Source organism: Tursiops truncatus, chromosome 2, assembly GCF_011762595.2.
Source record: "Tursiops truncatus isolate mTurTru1 chromosome 2, mTurTru1.mat.Y, whole genome shotgun sequence".
NCBI classification, from domain to species: domain Eukaryota; kingdom Metazoa; phylum Chordata; class Mammalia; order Artiodactyla; family Delphinidae; genus Tursiops; species Tursiops truncatus.
Window position 1 is genome coordinate 157,465,627 of NC_047035.1, and position 12,097 is coordinate 157,477,723.

Sequence of the window (12,097 nt, forward strand, 5' to 3'; positions counted from 1 at the left end):
ATTTTTAAAGGTTATATACTCCATTAATAGTTATTATAAAATATTGGCTATATTCCCCATGTTGTACAATATATCCTTGTAGCTTATTTTATACCTAATAGTTTGTACCTCTTAATCCCCTACCCCTATCTTGCCCCTCCTCCCTTTCCTCTTCCCACTGGTAACCACTAGTTTGTTCTCTATATCTGTGAGTTGGTAACATTTAAAAAAATTTCTATATTAATATATAAAATAGTGGGGCATCATACAGTCCATGGTGCCTTTCATCAAATGAAATAATGGCCTGTATAACGGGTCTACTGCAGTTCTAGTCACACGGTTGGCACTTAAATAACTTTTAGTTCTTAAAGGCATGATGAGGAATACTGTAAATCACCTATACTTCAATTTTTAAAAAATAATAAAATAAAAGCAGCATGGGGAAAGAGAACTAAAATAACAAGCAAAACAAGAATTTTTTTAAAAGTAATTCTAACTCTGATTTTCAGGAAACTTTAAGCCAAAGGAAATTCAGGATTCAAATGAATAGGAATGGCTCATTTTATTCAATATTTACATTTATAGATTGTGTGAAATCAGGCATTTCCAATGATCAATAGTAGTATTTAATACCATTATAAATGTTCAAAAAGGACAAGTAAAGGTTATCTTTTACAATTTCCTACCTTCAGAAATGCTTCTGTTTGAAAGAAGGGAGAAAAGCTTCAATTGAGACTAAGCCTTAATACTTCAAATTTTAAATTTCTCATCGTGCTCACGGGGGCAACATGAAGTTTTTAAGGATGAAAGAGTTCTGAGAGATAGATGCAGGGTCCTGAGTAGAAAGCATCTGCTACATAATAGGTATTCAAGTTATATTTGATGAACAAATGGATTAAACAATGGATAAACATAACTGGAGAGTTCAATAATTTTTTTAACATATTTATTGGAGTATAATTGCTTTACAATGATTTATTAGTTTCTGCTGTATAACAAAGTGAATCAGCTATATGTATACATATATCCCCATATCCCCTCCCTCTTGCGTCTCCCTCCCACCCTCCCTATCCCACCCCTCTAGGTGGTCACAAAGCACCGAGCTGATCTCCCAAGTGATGCAGCTGCTTCCCACTAGCTAGCTATTCTACATTTAGTAGTGTATATATGTCACTGCTACTCTCTCGCTTCATCCCAGCCTAACCTTCCCCCTTCCTTATGTCCTCAAGTTCATTCTCTACGTCTGTGTCTTTACTCCTGTCCTGCTCCTAGGTTCATCAGAACCTTTTTTTTTTTTAGATTCCATATCTATGTGTTAGAACATGGTATTTGTTTTTCTCTTTCTGACTTACTTCACTCTGTATGACAGACTCTAGGTCCATTCACCTCACTACAAATAACTCAATTTCATTTCTTTTTATGGCTGAGTAATATTCTATTGTATATGTGTGCCACATCTTCTTTATCCATTCATCTGTCAATGGACACTTAGATTGCTTCCATGTCCTAGCTATTGTAAATAGTGCTGCAATGAACATTGTGGTGCATGACTCTTTTTGAATTATGGTTTTCTCAGGGTATATGTCCAGAAGTGGGTTTGCTGGGTTGTATGGTAGCTCTACTTTTCGTTTTTTAAGGACCCTCCATATTGTTCTCCATAGTGGCTGTATCAATTACATTCCCACCAACAGTGCAGGAGGGTTCCCTTTTCCCCACACCCTCTCCAGCATTTACTGTTTGTAGATTTTTGATGATGGCCATTCTGACCAGTATGAGGTGATACCTCATTGCAGTTTTGATTTGCCTTTCTCTAATGATTAGTGATGTTGAGCATCTTTTCAAGTGTTTGTTGGCAATCTGTATATCTTCTTTGGAGAAATGTCTATTTAGGTCTTCTGCCCATTTTTGGATTGAGTTATTTGTTTTTTTGATATTGAGCTGCATGAGCTGCTTGTATATTTTGGAGACTAATCCTTTGTCAGTTGCTTCATTTGCAAATATTTTCTCCCATTCTGAGGGTTGTCTTTTCATCTATTTTATGGTTTTCTTTGCTGTGCAAAAGCTTTTAAGTTTCATCGGGTCCCATTTGTTTATTTTTGTTTTTATTTGCATTTCTGTAGGAGGTGGGTCAAAAAAGATCTTGCTGTGATTTATGTCATAGAGTGTTCTGCCTAAGTTTTCCTCTAAGAGTTTTAGAGGAATTTCATTCCTCTAATTTCATTCTTTTACATGTAGCTGTCCAGTTTCCCCAGCACCACTTATTGAAGAGGCTGTCTTTTCTCCATTGTATATTCTTGCCTCTTTTATCAAAGATAAGGTGACCATATGTGCATGGGTTTATCTCTGGGCCTTCTATTCTGTTCCAGAGGTCTATATTTCTGTTTTTGTACCAGTACCATACTGTCTTGATTACTGTAGCTTTGTAGTACAGTCTGAAGTCAGGGAGCCTGATTCCTCCAGTTCCATTTTTCTTCCTCAAGATTGTTTTGGCTATTCAGGGTCTATTGTGTTTCCATACAACTGGTGAAATTCTTTGCTCTAGTTCTGTGAAAAATGCCATTGGTAGTTTGATAGGGATTGCATTGAAACTGTAGTTTGCTTTGGGTAGTATAGTCATTTTCACAATGTTGATTATTCCAATCCAAGAACATGGTATCTCTCTCCATCTGTTTGTATCATCTTTAATTTCTTTCATCAGTGTCTTATAGTTTTCTGCATACAGGTCTTTTGTCTCCTTAGGTAGGTTTATTCCTAGGTGTTTTATTCTTTTTGTTGTAATGGTAAATGGGAGTGTTTTCTTAATTTCCCTTTCAGATTTTTCATCATTAGTGTTTAGGAATGTAAGAGATTTGTGTACATTAATTTTGTATCCTGCTACTTTACCAAATTCATTGATTAGCTCTAGTAGTTTTCTGGTAGCATCTTCAGGATTCTCTATGTATAGTATCATGTCATCTGCAAACAGTGACAGCTTTAATTCTTCTTTTCCGATTTGGATTCCATTTATTTCTTTTTCTTCTCTGATTGCTGTGGCTAAAAATTCCAAAACTATGTTGAATAACAGTGGTGAGAGTGGGCATCCTTGTCTTTTTCCTGATTTTAGATGAAATGGTTTAAGTTTTTCACCATTGAGAACAATGTTGGCTGTGGGTTTGTCATATATGCCCTTTATTATGTTGAGGTAAGTTCCCTCTATGCCTACTTTCTGGAGAGTTTTTATCATAAACAGGTGTTGAATTTTGTCAAAAGCTTTTTCTGCATCTACTGAGATTATCATATGGTTTTTATTCTTCAGTTTGTTAATATGGTGTATCACATTGATTGGTGTATATTGAAGAATCCTTGCATTCCTGTGATAAACCCCACTTGATCATGGTGTACGATCCTTTTAATGTGCTGTTGGATTCTGTTTGCTAGTATTTTTTTGAGAATTTTTGCATCTACGTTCATCAGTGATATTGGTCTGTAGTTTTCTTTTTTTGTTATATCTTTGTCTAGTTTTGGTATCACAGTGATGGTGGCCTTGTAGAATGAGTTTGGGAGTGTTCCTCCCTCTGCTATATTTTGGAAGAGTTTGAGAAGGACAGGTGTTAGCTCTTCTGTAAATGTTTGATGGAATTCTCCTGTGAAGCCATCTGGTCCTGGTCTTTTGTTTGTTGGAAGATTTTTAAAATTTTTTTTTAGCAGTACACGGGCCTCTCACTGCTGTGGCCTCTCCCGTTGTGGAGCACCCTCCGGACACGCAGGCTTAGTGGCCATGGCTCACGGGCCTAGCTGCTCTGAGGCACGTGGGATCTTCCCGTGTCCCCTGCATCGGCAGGTGGACTCTCAACCACTGCGCCACCAGGGAAGCCCTGTTGGAAAATTTTTAATCACAGTTTCAATTTCAGTGCTTGGTCTGCTTATATTTTCTATTTCTTCTTGGTTCAGTCTTGGAAGGTTGTGCTTTTCTAAGAATTTGTCCATTTCTTCCAGGTTGTCCATTTTATTGGCATATAGTTGCTTGTAGTAATCTCTCATGAATCTTTGTATTTCTGATGTCAGTTGTTACTTTGGAGAGTTCGATATTTTTAAAGAAAACTTTTGGGAAGTAAAGCAATACTTATGCAATAGTAATAATCATTTACATTTGTATTTTTGATTTTTTATTTTCATAAGAACACAACTAAAACTCTATAAACTTTTGCAATAGTAATAATCACCACTTAGATTTACTATTTTTTATTTTCATAAGACTGCAATAAAGTAAAATGATTAATCTATAATCATTTACATATTATAGGTAATAAAGTTACACAAAATCAAAAACGTGTATATAGCGAAATATATACCTAGTAAAATCTACAGGCATGGATAAAAAGATTCCCTTTACTTCTGAAGAGGTTAAAAGTTGTCAGAGGATATCAATCCTTGAAAAACTTCCAAAAAAAAATAGAAAGTGAGGAATTATTTTTATCTGTACAAGATTCATATTCCTGCTCTCTCCCAGAATTATTTCACTAATACTAAACATTTACTAGAATTTTTGTACATGTTCACTGTAGAAATCACAGATTTTTTTTTTTTTTTTTTTTTTTTGCAGTACGCGGGCCTCTCACTGCTGTGGCCTCTCCCGTTGCGGAGCACAGGCACCGGACGCGCAGGCCCAGCGGCCACGGCTCACGGGCCCAGCTGTTCCGTGGCATGTGTGATCCTCCCGGGCCGGGGCACAAACCCGCATCCTGTGCATAGGCAGGTGGACTCTCAACCACTGCGCCACCAGGGAAGCCCCACAGATTTTTTTAAAAGGAAAAGAAAGCTTCACTTATAAGTGTGCAGAAATAACAAATTTTATCATATTTTTGTACATATTTTTGCCTAAGATAAGACCATAGTCTTCTTGTGTTTATATATAAGGAAACTGATTTTTTTTCTCAATGTTCTACCAAAGTACATCTCTGCAGGTCAACACACATCTGTTATCTATGCCACCTTCAATGGTCACATATTACTCCATACCAGATACACTGTAATTTATTTTTAAAATCTTTGAGTTTGTCTTAATACATTGCTATTTTAAGCAGTGTTAAGAACAACAAATTGTATGTTACCTATCTCTAATTTATCTCTAATTATTTACCTCTTATTTGTATAAAGAGAATCGATGTGTAAAGGGAATATACATTTTTTAAATGTGGTACTTATCACCAAATTGCCTATTTGAAAAGTCAAAAGCAACTTAAACTTTAAACAGCAGTATAAGCACCACTGTTCTTCATCTTCACAAACTTTGTGAAGGGAAAATGTTTTTCATTCCTCTTTAACTTAAATTCCTTTTATTACCAGAAATGCTAAATTTTTTTTCCTATATCCATTGGTCACTTATGGATATGCAAAAAAGTACTTTGCTCAATTTCAAATTAGAGGTTTTTTCCCCTTACTGATTTCAAAGAATTCTCTGTAAAATGAAGATATGTTTTCTTGCCTGATACAAATATGTTGATATATTTTAAAAGCTCTTTGTCTTTTATTTTGTTAATCTTCTTTTCTGATCTACAGAGGGTTTTAATTTTTTTATGTTGTTAAATCAACCTCCAGAATTCTTGCTTTTGAAGTCATTCTTAGGAAGGTCTTTGTCAGCACAAAAAATGTATAAATAGGAATTTTGTTTTCTTCTAGTCGTTTTCTCACTTTGAATATTTAAAATTTTTGATCTGTACTCCATCTGAAACTTATTTTTGTGAGATAAAAATCTAGTTACTTTTCTCTAAATAGTTAGCAGTTTACTTCTCCACCATTTACAAACAATTTATTTTTTCCTTCTAATATGAAATGTCATCAGTTCAAGTTCTAAAGTCTTACATATATTTGGGTGTTTGGGCATTTTCTATTCTGTTCCATTCACTTATCTGTCTTTTCAGTTGTTAGTAAACGAATAATTTGTGGGAACTTACAGCACATTTTGATATCTAGAAGGGCAAATCTTTGTCTACTACATAAAACTTTTAATTTCATCACAACAAATAAAGAAAGCATGTGAAACTCAAAAAATTTTAAACCACCATATGCTTATTTGGTTTAAATATGGGAAGACCATATTTTAAGAAAATGAGTCTTCCTATTCAAGGACACAGCCATCTTCCCACTTCAAAGCTGTCTTCTAAGGTCCTTCAGTAGAGAACATATATACATAGGTGTACACTGATATAAAACGGATACTGCAGGCTTCCCTGGTGGCACAGAGGTTAAGAATCCGCCTGCCAATGCAGGGGACACAGGTTTGGGCCCTGGTCGGGGAAGATCCCACATACTGTGGAGCAACTAAGCCCGTGTGCCACAACTACTGAGGCTGTGTTCTAGAGCCCGCAAACCACAACTACTGAGCCCACATGCCACAACTACTGAAGCCCGCGCACCTAGAGCCCGTGCTCCACAACAACAGAAGCCACCCCAATGAGAAGCCCACGCACTGCAACGAAGAGTAGCCCCCCACTCGCTGCAACTAGAGAAAGCCCACGTGCAGCAGTGAAGACCCAACACAGCCAAAAATAAATAAATTAAAATAAATAAATTTTTAAAAAAAGAATCCGCCTTCTAATGCAGGGGACACGGGTTCGAGCCCTGGTCCCGGAATGCTGCAGAGCAACTAAGCCCATGGGCCACAACTACTGAGCCTGTGCTCTAGAGCCGGCAAGCCACAACTACCTAGCCCATGTTCCACATCTACCTAGCCCACCTTCCACAACTAACTGAGCTCGCGCGCCTAGAGCCCGTGCTCCACAATAAGAGAAGCCATCACAATGAGAAGCCCGCGCACGGCAATGAAGACCCAACACAGCAATAAATAAATTAATTTTTTTAAAAAAAGATACTGGATTGTATCTGAAGAATTTTTAGTCCAGAAGTTTATCTGTCATGAGACAGATCATTTTTCTCATTATGCACTTCTCTGTAACATATAACATTACGGTATAAAAATGTGTACATTAAAAATAAGATACTGTTCATGTTTAATTTCGTTTCTGTGGTTACTGACATTCAGTCAAATGACTTTAAAACTGTCAGTAAAGTGCTCTATAAGGGGAATCATGAGCGGGTTCGAAACCAGCTAAGGCTTTTGCTGCCTATAAAGTCTGCGGGGCGCGGGATCCCACGTGGGTGTCCACGAGCCTCGGAGGGGAAACTGACAGCAGGGACCCCACCCAGGCCCGCCCCGCCTCCTCCCGCCCGCCCCAGTTACCTGTTCATCTTGTCCCTGTCGTTCAAGCCATTCTTCCCAAGCAACAGAATCTGCTGCACTTTGGCTACGTTGCCCACGCTGGCAGCTTTGTGGATCTTCCCGAGATCCTTGTCTCGGATGTGGTACTCGGGCCGGGAGTTGATTCGATTACCGCTCTCTCTCCGCGAGCTGGTGAAGGAGCCGAAGGGCGACTCGCCCTTCTTACTTCCGAAGCCAAAAATCTTCTTCATTGCAGAGCCTACAGGCTTCAGACACACCTCACCTCCCCCTCGGCTTCTCACAGTCTCCCGAGCCTAACACTAGCGGTACAGATAAGCCAACGCGGTCTGGCCACAACATCCCAGCTGGGAAACTCCGCGGTTTCTCATGTTTCAGCCCAGACTAACCCTAGCCAAGCGATACAGCTAAACGCAGTGCGCGTGCGCGCCTTGTAAGAAGGCGTCACTGCGCTTGCGCACAGAGGCCCGGAGACCAGGAGTACCCAGTGCGCATGTGCGAGACCCAAGCGTCTGAAATCTCTGCGATTCTTTGTGGGCCGCGCTGGGTTCTTTTCCAACGTTGGTGCGAGCTGGCTGAGCGTTTCCGGACATTTGCAAATGTTAGAATCTCCCGTGAGAAAGTCGTCTTCGCATGCGACTGGGGCTAGAGTGGCGGGGAGCTTCAGGATGCTGAAGGCCACGTCCCCAGAGAGCTCCCCTAAAAATACTCTCTAAATCTCCTTATCCCTCAGTTTATTCCTTTCCACATCCCTCTGGGCCCCAGGCTTTCTCCATGGAATTTAACAGATGTAACTACAGAAAGCTGTTTTCATGGTTCCAGAGACCGTGGCAACAGGTGTCATCAAGTGCAAACTTAAGGAGAAACCAACGCAGGTTTTCCAGATGAAATGAAGACGCGTTTCCGCATGCCTCCTGACGCTCCCCTGTGGGCCAGCGTTCCGTCTGCACATTTTCTTCACTTATATTTTAGTTTTTGCTTTTATTTTCCCCTAATTAAATCTTTAATCAATTCAAGATTTATTTTGGAGCATGGTGTAACATTTGAGAACTTTTAAAAAAATGATTATCCACTTGTCCCAAACAATCCATCTTTCCTCACCTAGTTTACCCCTTAATCTTACATTTAATTCTCGGATGTTTTTTCTGTTTCTGGGTTTTCCATTCTGGTCTGCTTCTTCTAGCGTCAGTAGTGTATAAAATATAAATATCTATTACAGGTCCAAGGTTCCCCTCCTTATTCTTCCTTTTCAGTATTCTCTTGGAAATGTTTACCTCTACATTATTTGAGATGAACTTTTAATCACTATGCCAAGCTAAAGAGAGTTCTTTGTGAGATTTTGATTGTAATTAGGTTAAGAGAATTTTAACTGAGAATCAGTCTCTCGTATCAGTGTATCCAGGTACATGTTATGTCTCAATTTGTCTTATTTTATGTCCTTCATTAGCCTTTGGTAGCTTTTTTCATTATGTAAATCCTGTACACTTCTTGATATATCTGTACCTGGGCTTTTTTTGGTAATGGTATATTATTTTCATTATAATTTGTAAATGATTGTTGTTTGATATCTGTGTATTCTTTTGACAACCAGAGTGAAGAACTTTTTTAAGCTATAATTTTGTAACAGGAGAAAGAGTTGATAGTTTCTGGCAGTACTTAAGGAAGGCACAAACTGGTTGGTATAGATTGAAGAATATTGAAGAATAGTATGCAGATGAAAAAAAATCAAGTAGAATGCAAACAAGATACTGTTTTTATTGAAGTATAAGATCGTTGCTACAAATTTAAAAAATCAATATAGCTAAATTTCCCTAAAATTCTACTAGCCAAATTTTTCAGCAATTAGCTAACTAATAGGGACATCTAACTTTTGTTTTCTCTTAATAGTCTCTTTGCTCCTTCGCTTTATCCACCCAAATCTGTTTCCCACTCCTAAATCTAATCATCATAGTGACCTTGTGGAATCTTATCATCTCCATTTTTATGAATCCTCTTATGCTTTATACTTGTCCCATATTCTCTAAAATTTCCCAAACTTTAAATAATCTTTTCCCTTGCTTCCATCTTTCTCTGTCTGTAATTTGTGTTTCCATCTTTATTCCATTTCTTAGGAATAAAGCAAAATAGGTTGACTCCATACTCCATACTGGTAGAAACAGGCGACTGTATACAGAAACTCCTTTTAATGTAGTACTTGATCCAGTAATTATACAATTACTGTAATTATACAGTTACAATACAATTAAACCAAACCTGGTATTGTGGGTGAAACAGACAGAAGCAGAAGCAGGCTCACAACAACAGTTAATACAAAACCAGCTATCCCCAAACTCAGCAGGTTTCTATTACATTTGTTAATGATTTGAAGATCAAAATCATGTTAATGATTTTAAGAATTTTTATTAACCAAATTAAAAAGTAACAGATACCACCATTGCACAAGATGCACCAGCAAAATTTGAAAGTTTGGCAGCCATATTTTACAGCAAGACAAATGCACAGGTATTAATTTAGGTACTTATTCTTCAGAGGCAATTTAATGCCATTTTGTGCTTTGTAGGTTGAATGATTTGACAACAAATTGTTTGGAATTAGTGACTCAGAAGTCAGGTGTCCAGACCTTCAGCAGAAATTGCTGCTGGGGGAACTCCCTGGAGGTCCAGAGGTTAGGACTCCTTGCTTCCACTGCAGCAAGCACGAGTTCCATCCCTGGTTGGGGAATGCAGCACAGCCAAAAAAAAAAAAGAAAGAAAGAAAGCAATTGCACCGAAAAACTCTGGAAGGAGGCAGGGTCCCTGTTGAAGTGATAGCTGGTTCCAGACAGTGTCTTCACCGGTGAAAGAGCAATGAACAAAAACAAAAAACATTTCTTAGGTCTATCCAGCTTAGCTGGACCAAATGGTTTTGGTGTGTGTGACTGGTTTCAACTCTGACCACCCACAATTTTCTTCCTATAATAGCCCAACCAGAAAATTATCTTTTGTCCTCTATTTGTCTCTGCAGTACTCCCCAGGGTGACCTATGAGACCAGTAAAGGCTCCCTATGGTGACATCTGAGGAAGACTCTGACACTTGCTGATGCAGCCTGGAATGAGGGTCAAAGACATTACCAGGCTGTAGGGAGATGAGAACCACACACCAGGACTCCAGGTAGGTTGTCAAGATTTGGTTGATTCTAGTGTTTCTGTATAGACCAGAGATACTCAAGGAGTATATGCTAGGCCAACTCTGAACTTCTGTATGTCCTTTGTCAAATGCTACCTGGATCCCCAAGCACTTGAAAACTAAGATTCCCAGATTTCTTTGCAAACAGATGCCCTCTAGAAAGTTGTTGCTTAGGGACTTCCCTGGTGGTCCAGGGGTTAAGATTTCACACTCCCAGTGCCAGGGGCCCAGGTTCGATCCCTGGTCAGGGAACTAGATGCCACATGCTGCAACTAAAAGAGCCCAAGTGCTGCCAGCTAAGACCTGGCACAGCCAAATAAATAAATAAAATTTTTTTTTTAAAGTAAAGTTGTTGCTTAGAGCTCCCATGCTTATCTAAGACTCAAATAATGCCCTGGTGGTTTCCTGCATATTTATTTAATAGATATGCTAATGGAATTAATAATGTCAGAGTAATACCTGTTTTATGATGAAAAAATCCATGATCCATGTTATGGATGCCTGAACAAATTCAGGTGGGTCCAGTGAAATTACAAGGGTCCTTCATACGTGGAAGGAGGAGGCAGAAGTGTCAGAATGATGTGAGAAAGACTCGACAGGTCATTGCTGGCTTTGAAGATGGAAGGGGCCACAAGCCAAGGAATACAGGTGGCCTCTACAAGTCAGAAAAGACAAGAAAACTAATTGTCCTCCAGACCCTCCAGAAAGGAATGCAGCCTTGATTTTAGCTCAGTGAGAATCATTTCAGACCTCTGACCTCCAGAACTATACTATAAATATGTGTGGTTTTAAGCCACAAAATTTGTGGTAATATGTTAAGTGGCCATAGAAAATTATGGAGAGAGGGAGCTAGGAAGAATGGAAGAAGTGGAGGTAGAGGGAAACAAAGAGGATTGTGTAGAGAGAGTCTAAAACTGCAGCACAGTTATAACAACATTTCTGGCCAGGCCAAAGGGGAATCCTGGAGCCAAAGTCATATGAAAAATAAATCCCGCATCTTCCAGGAATGGGCCTGTATTTTACCCCTATTGTGGGTATAATGGCTGGGAGCAGTCGTGGGAAGCATGGGCATAGGACAGACACAGACGTGGATCCAGAAGGACAGCTGCTGGGGCTGTCAGTCTACTATGTGTCCCAAGTAGGTTCCCCACTTTGCCCAGGACTGGGGCATTCTTGGGACACAGGACTATCAGTGATAAAACCAAGACAGTCCTGGGAAAACTGGCATGGTTGGTTACCCTGTCCCTAGCACTGGAGACCTGATCTGAGCATTTTCATACCCAACATACCCCTCATCTCTGTGGCCCCCTTAGGATAATTTCTGCTTATCATGGCAGTTTATAGCTGGAAAAGATTTTCACCCTCTTCCTACCTTCGCTACCTAGCCAGAGTAGACACCATCTGTGACTCCTGAGATTCCGTAGTCAGACTGGGGTGTTTGTAACTTTTCTTTGTAACTCTCAAACATTGAAACTCATTAGGAATGCAAGTTAAAATTTCAGCTGTTTTACTTCCATACTTCTCCCCCATAGAATCCAGACTATCCCGTGTCCCTGACCCCCCAGCATTGTGAGGATATAGAGCATCAGTTGGCAACGTGCCTACTTTAGCCCTTCCGAGGGTCTTTGCTTCCTATGAGAAGGCACTGAGCTTATTTTCTCTTATTCTTATTATCATTCTCTTATTGGTACTGAGCTTATTTTCTCATGACTATAGTCAGCCAGCAATGCACTTCCA

At 39.2% G+C, this 12,097-nt stretch overlaps 1 protein-coding gene across 14 annotated transcripts in view; it reads right to left on the bottom strand.

Annotated features, from left to right (window-relative positions):
• ANKRD26 (ankyrin repeat domain containing 26) overlaps positions 1-7,604 on the bottom strand; it is a 92,271-nt gene extending 84,667 nt beyond the window's left edge. For all 14 annotated transcript variants that reach the window (XM_073801568.1, XM_073801566.1, XM_019933276.3 and 11 more), the window contains exon 1: positions 7,199-7,604. In XM_073801568.1, coding sequence (XP_073657669.1) covers positions 7,199-7,428 — 230 coding nt within the window. In that variant the 5' untranslated portion in view covers positions 7,429-7,604. The remainder of the gene's footprint in view (positions 1-7,198) is intronic.
• Positions 7,605-12,097: the final 4,493 nt, after the last annotated feature.